General features: G+C 57.5%; 1 protein-coding gene across 1 annotated transcript in view; it reads right to left on the bottom strand.

Annotated features, from left to right (window-relative positions):
* Nucleotides 1-18,030, bottom strand: part of cdh15 (cadherin 15, type 1, M-cadherin (myotubule)) — a 104,963-nt gene that overhangs the window by 37,494 nt on the left and 49,439 nt on the right. The window contains 4 exon segments of the mRNA XM_067997597.1: nt 1,099-1,352; nt 2,516-2,701; nt 4,833-4,961; nt 16,937-17,094. Of these exon segments, the coding sequence (XP_067853698.1) occupies nt 1,099-1,352; nt 2,516-2,701; nt 4,833-4,961; nt 16,937-17,094 (727 nt within the window).

The raw sequence follows: 18,030 nt of genomic DNA, 5'->3' as shown, positions 1-18,030 counted from the left end.
GCCTGGCACTTATCTGGCGCGAATGTTACTTGCCACTTATCAGCCCAAGCCTGGATGTTGTCCAGGTCTTGCTGCATGTGGGCACGGACTGCTTCATTATCTGAGGGGTTGCAAATGGAACTGAACACTGTGCAATCATCAGCAAACATCCCCATTTCTGACCTTATGATGGAGGGAAGGTCATTGATGAAGCAGCTGAAGATGGTTGGGCCTAGGACACTGCCCTGAGGAACTCCTGCAGCAATGTCCTGGGGCTGAGATGATTGGCCTCCAACAACCACTACCATCTTCCTTTGTGCTCGGTATGACTCCAGCCACTGGAGAGTTTTCCCCTGATTCCCATTGACTTCAATTTTACTAGGGCTCCTTGGTGCCACACTCGGTCAAATGCTGCCTTGATGTCAAGGGCAGTCACTCTCACCTCACCTCTGGAATTCAGCTCTTTTGTCCATGTTTGGACCAAGGCTGTAATGAGGTCTGGAGCCGAGTGGTCCTGGCGGAACCCAAACTGAGCATCGGTGAGCAGGTTATTGGTGAGTAAGTGCCGCTTGATAGCACTGTCGACGACACCTTCCATCACTTTGCTGATGATTGAGAGTAGACTGATGGGGCGGTAATTGGCCGGATTGGATTTGTCCTGCTTTTTGTGGACAGGACATACCTGGGCAATTTTCCACATTGTCGGGTAGATGCCAGTGTTGTAGCTGTACTGGAACAGCTTGGCTAGAGGCGCAGCTAGTTCTGGAGCACAAGTCTTCAGCACTACAGCTGGGATGTTGTTGGGGCCCATAGCCTTTGCTGTATCCAGTGCACTCAGCCCTTTCTTGATATCACGTGGAGTGAATCGAATTGGCCGAAGACTGGCTTCTGTGATGGTGGGGATATCGGGAGGAGATCGAGATGGATCATCCACTGGGCACTTCTGGCTGAAGATGGTTGCAAACGCTTCAGCCTTGTCTTTTGCACTCACGTGCTGGACTCCGCCATCATTGGGAGGGGGATGTTTACAGAGCCTCCTCCTCCCGTTAGTTGGGAAAGTACCGTGGGGAAGTACACACGGACAGAGGGATAAAGAGGGAGAGACAGTCAGAGTCGCACCTTATATTCTGTTGTTGCTTTGTGTCGGGGTCAGTGACGGTGTAGATTGTTAGGAAGCTCCCTGCTTTTAAACCTTCCGGCACACTCAGTTTTCGAGGGTCTTCCACAAAGTGAGGGGCTTCATTCACATCCGTAACTGTGACGATGACTTTAGCTGAGGAGAGGAGTGTTTGAGAGGCACTGGGACTGCTCTCCTTCTTGTTCTTTGCTTCCACAGTCAGGATATGTGTGTCCGCCTTTTCATAATCCAAACTCTGAAACAGACGGCAGCAAAATAAACCTCGAGGGTCACTCCCTGGGTCATCCCCTCCTCCCCTGTGAGCCCCGACACTGGGGGACCCGTTACTGGGGGACCCGTTAGTGGGGGACCCGACACTGGGGGACCCGACACTGGGGGACCCGTTACTGGGGGACCCGACACTGGGGGACCCGACACTGGGGGACCCGACACTGGGGGACCCGTTACTGGGGGACCCGACACTGGGGGACCCGTCACTGGGGGACCCGACACTGGGGGACCCGTTACTGGGGGACCCGACACTGGGGGACCCGTTACTGGGGGACCCGACACTGGGGGACCCGACACTGGGGGACCCGACACTGGGGGACCCGTTACTGTCCCGAGTCCAGACACACCGCGGTAAACTGTCGATTCAGGCCCAGCGGAGAGCAGCCAACAGTGGAGCCTGGGACTGACCCTAACTCCATCCCCACTCCCCGACCCACTCCCCGACCCACTCCCCGACCCCACTCCCCGACCCCCCGACTTCACTCCCCGACCCATTCCCTGACCCCACTCCCCGACCCCCCGACCCCGCTCCCCGACCCCCGACCCCGCTCCCCGACCCCCCGACCCCGCTCCCCGACCCCCCGACCCCGCTCCCCGACACCACTCCCCGTCCCCAGTTAATCTGACCCTTGACCCCAGATAACCAGTTAATCTGACCCTTGACCCCAGATAACTAGTTAATCTGACCCTTAACCCCAGATAACCAGTTAATCTGACTCTCGATCCCAGATAATCTGATCCTCAACCCCAGACCACCAGGGAATCTGACCCTTAACCTCAGACAACCAGTTAATCTGACCCTCGACCCCAGACCACCAGGTAATTTAATGCTTTCACTTTTAGACTGTCAACTGTTCAAAATAAATTTAGAAGAAACAAGATCTGGAGGCCGACTTGTGGCTGAAGAATTACGGCCAATCTGGAGCGATATTGTTCATTGGAACAGTTCTGAAACTGCCCTTTGCCCCCTCCAGACACTGCCCATTATCCACTCCGGTCACTGCCCATAATCTGAGGGAGAGGCGAGGGTTTAATCACAGGTTCGTGTCTCCAAAGCCACGATTCACAGTTTTCGAAATATAAATCTGAATTGCTAAACTGCTCCTTGATTGGGTGTTTCCCCTTTACTTTGTCAACGAATAGGATGCCTCTGTTGGTGTCCGGCTCAGTCCGGATGCTGAAGAGTCCGCGTTCGTTGCCTTTGATGATTGTGTAATCCACCAGCCAGTTGGGTGTCCCCAGTTGATCCTTATCCTCCACACTGACTTTGCCAATCTCCACTCCAACCACGTCCTCTGACACTTCAGCAGTGAACTGCAAGGTGCAAAGTTCAGAGGTTATTAAGAAGGCGAAGTTATTTTAAAACTTTGTTATATTTTTCTGCTCAATAAGAGTGATGGATGTCTAGCAGAGTCTGCTGAACACCACGGCCCCAAAAATCCATAGGGTGTCCCTATCATTACTTAGGTGGGAGTAATCAGATTGGCCAGAAACTAGACCAGGATCTAGACCAGGACCTAGAACAGGACCTAGACCAGGATCTAGACCAGGACCTAGACCAGGGCCTAGATGAGGATCTTGACCAAGATCTAGACCAGGACCTAGACCAGGGCCTAGACCAGGATCTAGACCAGGACCTAGACCAGGACCTAGACCAGGATCTAGACCAGGACCTAGACCAGGATCTAGACCAGGACCTAGACCAGAATCTAGACCAGAACCTAGACGAGGACCTAGACCAGGACCTAGACCAGGATCTAGACCAGGACCTAGACCAGTATCTAGACCAGGATCTAGACCAGGACCTAGACAAGGTCCTAGACCAGGATCTAGACCAGAACCTAGACCAGGATCTAGACCAGGATCTAGTTACACCAGGCCCCAACCTCATGGCAAACTGCCCATCGTAAGGAGGAGTGGGGCCTGGGGGTGAGGTCTCCAAATGGACCTGCCATACGATCAGGGCATGTCCACCCAACCAGATAGATGTGGGACCCATTATGGGGTTTAGGCCAGGACCCAGGTGAGGACCTCTGAAGGCAGCTCTCTGTGTGATTGGGGCCTGCAGTTTCCTTCCTGGGGGACCCAGCAACCCTCTAACCTGGGACTCTTCACTCAGACTTTCTGGCCTTTCACTGGGAGGGAGCTCTTAGATGTACATAAGAACATAAGAACATAAGAAATAGGAGCAGGAGTAGGCCAATCGGCCCCTTGAGCCTGCTCTGCCATTCAACAAGATAATGGCTGATCTTCTACCTCAACACCATTTTCCTGCACCATCCCCATATCCCTTGATGCCTTTAATATCTAGAAATCTATCGATCTCTGTTTGAATGTTCTCAATGACTGAGCCTCCACAGCCCTCTGGGGGAGAGAATTCCAAAGATTCACCACCCTCTGAGTGAAGAAATTTCTCTTCATCTCAGTCCTAAATGGCCGACCCCTTATTCTGAGACTGTGACCCCTGGTTCTAGACTCCCCAGCCAGGGGAAACATCCTCCCTGCATCTACCCTGTCGAGCCCTGTAAGAATTTTCTATGTTTCAATGAGATCACCTCTCATTCTTCTAAACTCGAGAGAATACAGGCCTAGTCTACTCAATCTCTCTTCATACGACAATCCCACCATTCCATGTAACCTTTAATCCATCAAAGGCATTTCAATCATGGGACCTCCCCCAACCCCGTGAAGTTTGGCAGTGTCAGTGGGTGCCCAGGTTGTTAATTACACCAAGAAGCGCCATCCTGCAGATTTTCAGGGCTCTTTACCTGGGCTGTCCTGCACTGGGCCTTGACCTTGGTGATATCCTGAGTTTGACCCTTCACCTTGGTGATGTCCTACGTTTGACCCTTCACCTTGATGATGTCGAGTTTGACCCTTCACCTTGGTGATGTTCTGCATTTGACCCTTCACCTTGGTGATGTCCTGAGTTTGACCCTTCACCTTGGTGATGTTCTGAGTTTGACCCTTCACCTTGGTGATATCCTGAGTTTGACCCTTCACCTTGGTGATGTCCTGAGTTTGACCCTTCACCTTGGTGATGTCCTGAGTTTGACCCTTCACCTTGGTGATGTCCTGAGTTTGACCCTTCACCTTGGTGATGTCCTGAGTTTGACCCTTCACCTTGGTGATGTCCTGAGTTTGACCCTTCACCTTGGTGATGTCCTGAGTTTGACCCTTCACCTTGGTGATGTCCTGAGTTTGACCCTTCACCTTGGTGATGTCCTGAGTTTGACCCTTCACCTTGGTGATGTCCTGAGTTTGACCCTTCACCTTGGTGATGTCCTGAGTTTGACCCTTCACCTTGGTGATGTCCTGAGTTTGACCCTTCACCTTGGTGATGTCCTGAGTTTGACCCTTCACCTTGGTGATGTCCTGAGTTTGACCCTTCACCTAAGTGACTCAATAAGAAGGCACAGCTGACAGATAGAATGACATCACAAACCTCGGTGGCGATGAACTCTGGGGCATTGTCATTAACGTCATCGATGAAGATGACGGCCGTGGCAGTGTTGGAGAGACCCACGCCTGAGAGATCCGCCACCTGCACAGTCAGATTGTACACAGAAATATTCTGCAAACAAAGAGGAAACATTCATGAAAGAATTCACCAATCAATAGTGTTCCTGCACAGATTCAAACATAACAAGTGGACAGAGTTCAGGAGCAGGAAAAGCCCAAATGGCTCGACAAGTCCACAGATAAACCCACCTACTCCCCCTCTCACCATCTCCCCCAATCCCCTCTCACTGTCTCCCCCAATCCCCTCTCACCGTCTCCCCCAATCCCCTCTCACCGTCTCCCCCAATCCCCTCTCACCGTCTCCCCCAATCCCCTCTCACCGTCTCCCCCAATCCCCTCTCACCGTCTCCCCCAATCCCCTCTCACTGTCTCCCCCAATCCCCTCTCACCGTCTCCCCCAATCCCCTCGCACCGTCTCCCCCAATCCCCTCTCACTGTCTCCCCCAATCCCCTCTCACCGTCTCCCCCAATCCCCTCTCACTGTCTCCCCCAATCCCCTCTCACCGTCTCCCCCAATCCCCTCTCACCGTCTCCCCCAATCCCCTCTCACTGTCTCCCCCAATCCCCTCTCACCGTCTCCCCCAATCCCCTCTCACCGTCTCCCCCAATCCCCTCTCACTGTCTCCCCCAATCCCCTCTCACCATCTCCCCCAATCCCCTCTCACCATCTCCCCCAATCCCCTCTCACCAAACTCCCCAATCCCCTCTCACCGTCTCCCCCAATCCCCTCTCACTGTCTCCCCCAATCGCCTCTCACCGTCTCCCCCAATCCCCTCTCACCGTCTCCCCCAATCCCCTCTCACCGTCTCCCCCAATCCCCTCTCACCATCTCCCCCAATCCCCTCTCGCCATCTCCCCCAATCCCCTCTCACCAAACTCCCCAATCCCCTCTCACCGTCTCCCCCAATCCCCTCTCACTGTCTCCCCCAATCCCCTCTCACCGTCTCCCCCAATCCCCTCTCACCGTCTCCCCCAATCCCCTCTCACCGTCTCCCCCAATCCCCTCTCACCATCTCCCCCAATCCCCTCTCACTGTCTCCCCCAATCCCCTCTCACCGTCTCCCCCAATCCCCTCTCACCGTCTCCCCCAATCCCCTCTCACTGTCTCCCCCAATCCCCTCTCACCATCTCCCCCAATCCCCTCTCACTGTCTCCCCCAATTCCCTCTCACTGTCTCCCCCAATCCCCTCTCACCAAACTCCCCAATCCCCTCTCACCGTCTCCCCCAATCCCCTCTCACCGTCTCCCCCAATCCCCTCTCACCATCTCCCCCAATCCCCTCTCACCGTCTCCCCCAATCCCCTCTCACCGTCTCCCCCAATCCCCTCTCACCATCTCCCCCAATCCCCTCTCACCGTCTCCCCCAATCCCCTCTCACCGTCTCCCCCAATCCCCTCTCACCGTCTCCCCCAAACCCCTCTCACCATCTCCCCCAATCCCCTCTCACTGTCTCCCCCAATCCCCTCTCACCGTCTCCCCCAATCCCCTCTCACCATCTCCCCCAATCCCCTCTCACCATCTCCCCCAATCCCCTCTCACCGTCTCCCCCAATCCCCTCTCACTGTCTCCCCCAATCCCCTCTCACCGTCTCCCCCAATCCCCTCTCACCATCTCCCCCAATCCCCTCTCACCATCTCGCCCAATCCCCTCTCACCGTCTCCCCCAATCCCCTCTCACCGTCTCCCCCAATCCCCTCTCACCGTCTCCCCCAATCCCCTCTCACCATCTCGCCCAATCCCCTCTCACCGTCTCCCCCAATCCCCTCTCACCGTCTCCCCCAATCCCCTCTCACTGTCTCCCCCAATCCCCTCTCACCGTCTCCCCCAATCCCCTCTCACCATCTCCCCCAATCCCCTCTCACCATCTCCCCCAATCCCCTCTCACTGTCTCCCCCAATCCCCTCTCACTGACTCCCCCAATCCCCTCTCACCATCTCCCCCAATCCCCTCTCACCATCTCCCCCAATCCCCTCTCACTGTCTCCCCCAATCCCCTCTCACTGTCTCCCCCAATCCCCTCTCACTGTCTCCCCCAATCCCCTCTCACCGTCTCCCCCAATCCCCTCTCACCATCTCCCCCAATCCCCTCTCACTGTCTCCCCCAATCCCCTCTCACTGTCTCCCCCAATCCCCTCTCACTGTCTCCCCCAATCCCCTCTCACCGTCTCCCCCAATCCCCTCTCACCGTCTCCCCCAATCCCCTCTCACCATCTCCCCCAATCCCCTCTCACCATCTCCCCCAATCCCCTCTCACTGTCTCCCCCAATCCCCTCTCACCGTCTCCCCCAATCCCCTCTCACCGTCTCCCCCAATCCCCTCTCACTGTCTCCCCCAATCCCCTCTCACCATCTCCCCCAATCCCCTCTCACCGTCTCCCCCAATCCCCTCTCACCGTCTCCCCCAATCCCCTCTCACCATCTCCCCCAATCCCCTCTCACCGTCTCCCCCAATCCCCTCTCACCGTCTCCCCCAATCCCCTCTCACCGTCTCCCCCAATCCCCTCTCACTGTCTCCCCCAATCCCCTCTCACCATCTCCCCCAATCCCCTCTCACTGTCTCCCCCAATCCCCTCTCACTGTCTCCCCCAATCCCCTCTCACCGTCTCCCCCAATCCCCTCTCACCAAACTCCCCAATCCCCTCTCACCGTCTCCCCCAATCCCCTCTCACCGTCTCCCCCAATCCCCTCTCACCGTCTCCCCCAATCCCCTCTCACCGTCTCCCCCAATCCCCTCTCACCGTCTCCCCCAATCCCCTCTCACCATCTCCCCCAATCCCCTCTCACCATCTCGCCCAATCCCCTCTCACCGTCTCCCCCAATCCCCTCTCACTGTCTCCCCCAATCCCCTCTCACTGTCTCCCCCAATCCCCTCTCACCGTCTCCCCCAATCCCCTCTCACCAAACTCCCCAATCCCCTCTCACCGTCTCCCCCAATCCCCTCTCACCGTCTCCCCCAATCCCCTCTCACCATCTCCCCCAATCCCCTCTCACCGTCTCCCCCAATCCCCTCTCACCAAACTCCCCAATCCCCTCTCACCGTCTCCCCCAATCCCCTCTCACTGTCTCCCCCAATCCCCTCTCACCGTCTCCCCCAATCCCCTCTCACTGTCTCCCCCAATCCCCTCTCACCGTCTCCCCCAATCCCCTCTCACCATCTCCCCCAATCCCCTCTCACCATCTCCCCCAATCCCCTCTCACCGTCTCCCCCAATCCCCTCTCACCGTCTCCCCCAATCCCCTCTCACTGTCTCCCCCAATCCCCTCTCACTGTCTCCCCCAATCCCCTCTCACCGTCTCCCCCAATCCCCTCTCACTGTCTCCCCCAATCCCCTCTCACTGTCTCCCCCAATCCCCTCTCACCGTCTCCCCCAATCCCCTCTCACTGTCTCCCCCAATCCCCTCTCACTGTCTCCCCCAATCCCCTCTCACCATCTCCCCCAATCCCCTCTCACTGTCTCCCCCAATCCCCTCTCACTGTCTCCCCCAATCCCCTCTCACCGTCTCCCCCAATCCCCTCTCACCGTCTCCCCCAATCCCCTCTCACTGACTCCCCCAATCCCCTCTCACCGTCTCCCCCAATACCCTCTCACTGTCTCCCCCAATCCCCTCTCACTGTCTCCCCCAATCCCCTCTCACCGTCTCCCCCAATCCCCTCTCACTGTCTCCCCCAATCGCCTCTCACCGTCTCCCCCAATCCCCTCTCACCAAACTCCCCCAATCCCCTCTCACTGTCTCCCCCAATCCCCTCTCACCAAACTCCCCAATCCCCTCTCACCGTCTCCCCCAATCCCCTCTCACCGTCTCCCCCAATCCCCTCTCACCAAACTCCCCAATCCCCTCTCACTGTCTCCCCCAATCCCCTCTCACTGTCTCCCCCAATCCCCTCTCACCGTCTCCCCCAATCCCCTCTCACCAAACTCCCCCAATCCCCTCTCACCATCTCCCCCAATCCCCTCTCACCGTCTCCCCCAATCCCCTCTCACCATCTCCCCCAATCCCCTCTCACCATCTCCCCCAATCCCCTCTCACTGTCTCCCCCAATCCCCTCTCACCGTCTCCCCCAATCCCCTCTCACCATCTCCCCCAATCCCCTCTCACCATCTCCCCCAATCACCTCTCACCGTCTCCCCCAATCCCCTCTCACCATCTCCCCCAATCCCCTCTCACCGTCTCCCCCAATCCCCTCTCACCGTCTCCCCCAATCCCCTCTCACCATCTCCCCCAATCCCCTCTCACCATCTCCCCCAATCCCCTCTCACTGTCTCCCCCAATCCCCTCTCACCGTCTCCCCCAATCCCCTCTCACCGTCTCCCCCAATCCCCTCTCACCGTCTCCCCCAATCCCCTCTCACCGTCTCCCCCAATCCCCTCTCACCGTCTCCCCCAATCCCCTCTCACCGTCTCCCCCAATCCCCTCTCACCGTCTCCCCCAATCCCCTCTCACCGTCTCCCCCAATCCCCTCTCACCGTCTCCCCCAATCCCCTCTCACTGTCTCCCCCAATCCCCTCTCACCGTCTCCCCCAATCCCCTCTCACCATCTCCCCCAATCCCCTCTCACCATCTCCCCCAATCCCCTCTCACCAAACTCCCCCAATCCCCTCTCACCGTCTCCCCCAATCCCCTCTCACCGTCTCCCCCAATCCCCTCTCACCGTCTCCCCCAATCCCCTCTCACTGTCTCCCCCAATCCCCTCTCACTGTCTCCCCCAATCCCCTCTCACTGTCTCCCCCAATCCCCTCTCACTGTCTCCCCCAATCCCCTCTCACTGTCTCCCCCAATCCCCTCTCACCATCTCCCCCAATCCCCTCTCACTGTCTCCCCCAATCCCCTCTCACTGTCTCCCCCAATCCCCTCTCACCATCTCCCCCAATCCCCTCTCACCGTCTCCCCCAATCCCCTCTCACCGTCTCCCCCAATCCCCTCTCACCGTCTCCCCCAATCCCCTCTCACCGTCTCCCCCAATCCCCTCTCACCGTCTCCCCCAATCCCCTCTCACCATCTCCCCCAATCCCCTCTCACCGTCTCCCCCAATCCCCTCTCACCATCTCCCCCAATCCCCTCTCACCATCTCCCCCAATCCCCTCTCACTGTCTCCCCCAATCCCCTCTCACTGTCTCCCCCAATCCCCTCTCACCGTCTCCCCCAATCCCCTCTCACCGTCTCCCCCAATCCCCCAATCCCCTCTCACCGTCTCCCCCAATCCCCTCTCACAATCTCCCCCAATCCCCTCTCACCGTCTCCCCCAATCCCCTCTCACCATCTCCCCCAATCCCCTCTCACCATCTCCCCCAATCCCCTCTCACCGTCTCACCCAATCCCCTCTCACCGTCTCCCCCAATCCCCTCTCACCATCTCCCCCAATCCCCTCTCACCGTCTCCCCCAATCCCCTCTCACTGTCTCCCCCAATCCCCTCTCACCATCTCCCACAATCCCCTCTCACCATCTCCCCCAATCCCCTCTCACTGTCTCCCCCAATCCCCTCTCACCGTCTCCCCCAATCCCCTCTCACCATCTCCCCCAATCCCCTCTCACCATCTCCCCCAATCCCCTCTCACCGTCTCACCCAATCCCCTCTCACCGTCTCCCCCAATCCCCTCTCACCATCTCCCCCAATCCCCTCTCACCGTCTCCCCCAATCCCCTCTCACTGTCTCCCCCAATCCCCTCTCACCATCTCCCACAATCCCCTCTCACCATCTCCCCCAATCCCCTCTCACCGTCTCCCCCAATCCCCTCTCACCGTCTCCCGCAATCCCCTCTCACTGTCTCCCCCAATCCCCTCTCACCGTCTCCCCCAATCCCCTCTCACCATCTCCCCCAATCCCCTCTCACTGTCTCCCCCAATCCCCTCTCACCATCTCCCCCAATCCCCTCTCACCGTCTCCCCCAATCCCCTCTCACCGTCTCCCCCAATCCCCTCTCACCGTCTCCCCCAATCCCCTCTCACCATCTCCCCCAATCCCCTCTCACCGTCTCCCCCAATCCCCTCTCACCATCTCCCCCAATCCCCTCTCACCATCTCCCCCAATCCCCTCTCACCGTCTCCCCCAATCCCCTCTCACCATCTCCCCCAATCCCCTCTCACCGTCTCCCCCAATCCCCTCTCACCATCTCCCCCAATCCCCTCTCACCATCTCCCCCAATCCCCTCTCACTGTCTCCCCCAATCCCCTCTCACTGTCTCCCCCAATCCCCTCTCACCGTCTCCCCCAATCCCCTCTCACCATCTCCCCCAATCCCCTCTCACCGTCTCCCCCAATCCCCTCTCACCGTCTCCCCCAATCCCCTCTCACCGTCTCCCCCAATCCCCTCTCACCATCTCCCCCAATCCCCTCTCACCGTCTCCCCCAATCCCCTCTCACCGTCTCCCCCAATCCCCTCTCACCGTCTCCCCCAATCCCCTCTCACCGTCTCCCCCAATCCCCTCTCACCGTCTCCCCCAATCCCCTCTCACCGTCTCCCCCAATCCCCTCTCACCGTCTCCCCCAATCCCCTCTCACCGTCTCCCCCAATCCCCTCTCACCGTCTCCCCCAATCCCCTCTCACCGTCTCCCCCAATCCCCTCTCACCGTCTCCCCCAATCCCCTCTCACCGTCTCCCCCAATCCCCTCTCACCGTCTCCCCCAATCCCCTCTCACCGTCTCCCCCAATCCCCTCTCACCGTCTCCCCCAATCCCCTCTCACCGTCTCCCCCAATCCCCTCTCACCGTCTCCCCCAATCCCCTCTCACCGTCTCCCCCAATCCCCTCTCACCGTCTCCCCCAATCCCCTCTCACCATCTCCCCCAATCCCCTCTCACCATCTCCCCCAATCCCCTCTCACCATCTCCCCCAATCCCCTCTCACCGTCTCCCCCAATCCCCTCTCACTGTCTCCCCAATCCCCTCTCACCGTCTCCCCCAATCCCCTCTCACTGTCTCCCCCAATCCCCTCTCACTGTCTCCCCCAATCCCCTCTCACCGTCTCCCCCAATCCACTCTCACCGTCTCCCCCAATCCCCTCTCACCGTCTCCCCCAATCCCCTCTCACCGTCTCCCCCAATCCCCTCTCACCGTCTCCCCCAATCCCCTCTCACCGTCTCCCCCAATCCCCTCTCACCGTCTCCCCCAATCCCCTCTCACTGTCTCCCCCAATCCCCTCTCACTGTCTCCCCCAATCCCCTCTCACCGTCTCCCCCAATCCCCTCTCACCGTCTCCCCCAATCCCCTCTCACCGTCTCCCCCAATCCCCTCTCACCGTCTCCCCCAATCCCCTCTCACCGTCTCCCCCAATCCCCTCTCACTGTCTCCCCCAATCCCCTCTCACCAAACTCCCAATCCCCTCTCACTGTCTCCCCCAATCCCCTCTCACCGTCTCCCCCAATCCCCTCTCACCGTCTCCCCCAATCCCCTCTCACCATCTCCCCCAATCCCCTCTCACCGTCTCCCCCAATCCCCTCTCACCGTCTCCCCCAATCCCCTCTCACCATCTCCCCCAATCCCCTCTCACCGTCTCCCCCAATCCCCTCTCACTGTCTCCCCCAATCCCCTCTCACTGTCTCCCCCAATCCCCTCTCACTGTCTCCCCCAATCCCCTCTCACCATCTCCCCCAATCCCCTCTCACCAAACTCCCCCAATCCCCTCTCACCGTCTCCCCCAATCCCCTCTCACCGTCTCCCCCAATCCCCTCTCACCGTCTCCCCCAATCCCCTCTCACCATCTCCCCCAATCCCCTCTCACCGTCTCCCCCAATCCCCTCTCACCATCTCCCCCAATCCCCTCTCACCATCTCCCCCAATCCCCTCTCACCGTCTCCCCCAATCCCCTCTCACCATCTCCCCCAATCCCCTCTCACCATCTCCCCCAATCCCCTCTCACCATCTCCCCCAATCCCCTCTCACCATCTCCCCCAATCCCCTCTCACCAAACTCCCCCAATCCCCTCTCACCGTCTCCCCCAATCCCCTCTCACCATCTCCCCCAATCCCCTCTCACTGTCTCCCCCAATCCCCTCTCACTGTCTCCCCCAATCCCCTCTCACCATCTCCCCCAATCCCCTCTCACCGTCTCCCCCAATCCCCTCTCACCATCTCCCCCAATCCCCTCTCACTGTCTCCCCCAATCCCCTCTCACCATCTCCCCCAATCCCCTCTCACCGTCTCCCCCAATCCCCTCTCACCATCTCCCCCAATCCCCTCTCACCATCTCCCCCAATCCCCTCTCACCATCTCCCCCAATCCCCTCTCACTGTCTCCCCCAATCCCCTCTCACCGTCTCCCCCAATCCCCTCTCACCGTCTCCCCCAATCCCCTCTCACCATCTCCCCCAATCCCCTCTCACTGTCTCCCCCAATCCCCTCTCACCATCTCCCCCAATCCCCTCTCACCATCTCCCCCAATCCCCTCTCACTGTCTCCCCCAATCCCCTCTCACCATCTCCCCCAATCCCCTCTCACCGTCTCCCCCAATCCCCTCTCACTGTCTCCCCCAATCCCCTCTCACCATCTCCCCCAATCCCCTCTCACCATCTCCCCCAATCCCCTCTCACTGTCTCCCCCAATCCCCTCTCACCGTCTCCCCCAATCCCCTCTCACCGTCTCCCCCAATCCCCTCTCACTGTCTCCCCCAATCCCCTCTCACTGTCTCCCCCAATCCCCTCTCACTGTCTCCCCCAATCCCCTCTCACCGTCTCCCCCAATCCCCTCTCACCGTCTCCCCCAATCCCCTCTCACCATCTCCCCCAATCCCCTCTCACCGTCTCCCCCAATCCCCTCTCACCATCTCCCCCAATCCCCTCTCACTGTCTCCCCCAATCCCCTCTCACCGTCTCCCCCAATCCCCTCTCACCGTCTCCCCCAATCCCCTCTCACCATCTCCCCCAATCCCCTCTCACCGTCTCCCCCAATCCCCTCTCACCGTCTCCCCCAATCCCCTCTCACCATCTCCCCCAATCCCCTCTCACTGTCTCCCCCAATCCCCTCTCACCGTCTCCCCCAATCCCCTCTCACCATCTCCCCCAATCCCCTCTCACCAAACTCCCCCAATCCCCTCTCACCGTCTCCCCCAATCCCCTCTCACCATCTCCCCCAATCCCCTCTCACCGTCTCCCCCAATCCCCTCTCACTGTCTCCCCCAATCCCCTCTCACTGTCTCCCCCAATCCCCTCTCACCATCTCCCCCAATCCCCTCTCACCATCTCCCCCAATCCCCTCTCACTGTCTCCCCCAATCCCCTCTCACTGTCTCCCCCAATCCCCTCTCACTGTCTCCCCCAATCCCCTCTCACCAAACTCCCCCAATCCCCTCTCACCAAACTCCCCCAATCCCCTCTCACCATCTCCCCCAATCCCCTCTCACCATCTCCCCCAATCCCCTCTCACCATCTCCCCCAATCCCCTCTCACCATCTCCCCCAATCCCCTCTCACCAAACTCCCCCAATCCCCTCTCACCATCTCCCCCAATCCCCTCTCACCATCTCCCCCAATCCCCTCTCACCAATCTCCCCAGGATGGGCGGGACATTAGAAGATGAGATCAAAAAAGACATAGAGACATTTAAGATAGAAAGGGGGGAGATAATTGATAAACTAATCAAACTTTGAATGGATAAAACCTCTGGTCCAGATGGATTACATCCGCGAATATTAAAAGAAGTCAGGGAAGAGATAGCAGAGGCACTCGTGGATATAAAATAGTTCAGGGGTGCCGCCTTTGGTTCTAGAGTACCCATCTTAAACCCACTACCCACTGCCAGCCCCTGTTGAGAATCTCTATCCCAAAGCCCGCTCCTGGGATATCCCACTGGGAATCTCTATCCCAAACCCCACTCCTGGGATATCCCACTGGGAATCTCTATCCCAAAGCCCACTCCTGGGATATCCCACTGGGAATCTCTATCCCAAACCCCACTCCTGGGATATCCCACTGGGAGTCTCTATCCCAAACCCCACTCCTGGGATATCCCACTGGGAATCTCTATCCCAAACCCCACTCCTGGGATATCCCACTGGGAATCTCTATCCCAAACCCCACTCCTGGGATATCCCACTGGGAATCTCTATCCCAAATGCCACTCCTGGGATATCCCACTGGGAATCTCTATCCCACACCCTACTCCTGGGATATCCCACTGGGAATCTCTATCCCAAACCCCACTCCTCGGATATCCCACTGGGAATCTCTATCCCAAACCCCACTCCTGGGATATCCCACTGGGATTCTCTATCCCAAACCCCACTCCTGGGATATCCCACTGGGAATCTCCATCTCAAACCCCACTCCTGGGATATCTCACTGGGAATCTCTATCCCAAACCCCACTCCTGGGATATCCCACTGGGAATCTCTATCCCAAACCCCACTCCTGGGATATCCCACTGGGAATCTCTATCCCAAACCCCACTCCTGGGATATCTCACTGGGAATCTCTATCCCAAACCCCATTCCTGGGATATCCCACTGGGAATCTCTATCCCAAACCCCACTCCTGGGATATCACACTGGGAATCTCTATCCCAAACCCCACTCCTGGGATATCCTACTGGGAATCTCTATCCCAAACCCCACTCCTCGGATATCCCACTGGGAATCTCTATCCCAAACCCCACTCCTGGGATATCCCACTGGGAATCTCTATCCCAAACCCCACTCCTGGGATATCCCACTGGGAATCTCTATCCCAAACCCCACTCCTGGGATATCCCACTGGGATTCTCTATCCCAAACCCCACTCCTGGGATATCCCACTGGGAATCTCTATCCCAAACCCCACTCCTGGGATATCCCACTGGGAATCTCTATCCCAAACCCCATTCCTGGGATATCCCACTGAGAATCTCTATCCCAAACCCCACTCCTGGGATATCCCACTGGGAATCTCTATCCCAAACCCCACTCCTGGGATATCCCACTGGGAATCTCTATCCCAAACCCCACTCCTGGGATATCTCACTGGGAATCTCTATCCCAAACCCCATTCCTGGGATATCCCACTGGGAATCTCTATCCCAAACCCCACTCCTGGGATATCCTACTGGGAATCTCTATCCCAAACCCCACTCCTCGGATATCCCACTGGGAATCTCTATCCCAAACCCCATTCCTGGGATATCCCACTGAGAATCTCTATCCCAAACCCCACTCCTGGGATATCCCACTGGGAATCTCTATCCCAAACCCCACTCCTGGGATATCCTACTGGGAATCTCTATCCCAAACCCCACTCCTCAGATATCCCACTGGGAATCTCTATCCCAAACCCCACTCCTGGGATATCCCACTGGGAATCTCCATCTCAAACCCCACTCCTGGGATATCCCACTGGGAATCTCCATCCCAAACCCCACTCCTGGGATATCCAACTGGGATTCTCTATCCCAAACCCCACTCCTGGGATATCCCACTGGGAATCTCCATCTCAAACCCCACTCCTGGGATATCCCACTGGGAATCTCCATCCCAAACCCCACTCCTGGGATATCCCACTGGGAATCTCCATCTCAAACCCCACTCCTGGGATATCCCACTGGGATTCTCTATCCCAAACCCCACTCCTGGGATATCCCTTCAGAAATTCTTTCCCACATGAAAAGTTCCCAATTCTGCCACCCTCTGCTCCTGTTCTAAACCCATTTTCTCCCCAGGCCCCAACTTTACTTCCTGTTCCTTGACTTCTAACCTTTGCTGTTAATCCCCCAGATGGAATCTTGTCAAAGCTTCTCTGAGGACGGAAGGGTTTTAACATCAACTGTTAACTAGTAATCTAAACCATCAGGTTAGTTAAACATTGCCTCCCTCTCCTGAATCCACCCTGAATCCACTTTGGCAGCTCTAGGTCCTTCAGGTCTTTCCCGTTTCAGAGACCGACCCTCCACCTGATCTTAAACCCAAGCCCACTGACCCCACCTTATACCAGATGTTTAGGACAGAGAGGGAGTCGGTTGTGCTGTTCCCCAGTCTCTGCTCAGAGACTATTCCTACATTAAACCCCACTGGAAGTGAGGCTGACACCAGCCCCAGTCTCTTCACCACTCTCTCGTGGTATTAACTCTTTACTCACCTCACGATCCAGGCCCACTCCGACTGTACGGATCTCTCCTGTCGTGGGATCAATTCGGAAAATTCCTCTTCCGTCACCCACGATCGAGTAACCCAGAGCAGCGTTGTCGGTCTGAGGGTCATCAGCATCTGACGCTGTCACTTGCATTACCAGCGTGCCTGGAACATTCCGCACACAGATCCGTGAGTGAAGACAAGCCAAGGCCGTCCAAACAGTGTGAATCTACAGCCGTCACTCAGAGGTACAGCAGGTGAGGCCAGTCATCAACGCCTGGGCACATCCGCACCTGGGCACATCCGCACCTGGGCACATCCGCACCTGGGCACATCCACACCTGGGCATATCCACACCTGGACACATCCCCTGCACCTGGGCACATTGTCATCTGGGCACCTCCCTGCACCTGGGGGCACGTCCACACCTGGGCACATCTACACCCAGCTACCTCCCCTGCACCTGGACACATCCACACCTGGGCACATCTGCACCTGGGCACATCTGCACCTGGGCATCTCTTCAGTACCTGGGCACATCCACACCTGGGCACGTCCACACCTGGGCACATCTGCACTTGGGCACCTCCCCCGTACCTGGGCACATCTGCACTTGGGCACCCCCACACCTGGACACCTCCCCTGCACCCGGGCACCTCCCCTCCGGTATCATTCTGGTGAATCTGCGCTGCACCCCCTCCAAGGCCAATATATCCTTCCTGAGGTGCGGTGCCCAGAACTGAACACAATACTCTAAATGGGGTCTAATCAGAGCTCTGTATAACTGCAACATATCTCCCACCCCTTTGTATTCCACCCCCTTGAGTTAAAGGCCAACATTTCATTTGACTTTTAAATTATTTTTTGTACCTTTCCACTAGCTGTGATTTCTGTACTTGGTCCCCTAAATCTCTCTGCTCCTCCACAGTTTTGAGCTCTTCACCATTTATAAAATACTCTGATCTGTCTTTCTTAGGTCCAAAGTGGATGACCTCACACTTTCCCACATTGAAAGCTCCAATTGACCCCCAGCATCCACAGCCTTTTTGGGGGAGAGAGTTCCAGATTCCCACTCCCCTTTGTGTGAAGAAGTGCTTCCTG

This window comes from Heptranchias perlo, chromosome 16 (genome assembly GCF_035084215.1).
Source record: "Heptranchias perlo isolate sHepPer1 chromosome 16, sHepPer1.hap1, whole genome shotgun sequence".
NCBI classification, from domain to species: Eukaryota; Metazoa; Chordata; class Chondrichthyes; order Hexanchiformes; family Hexanchidae; genus Heptranchias; species Heptranchias perlo.
This window is presented reverse-complemented; position numbering and strand designations above follow the sequence as displayed.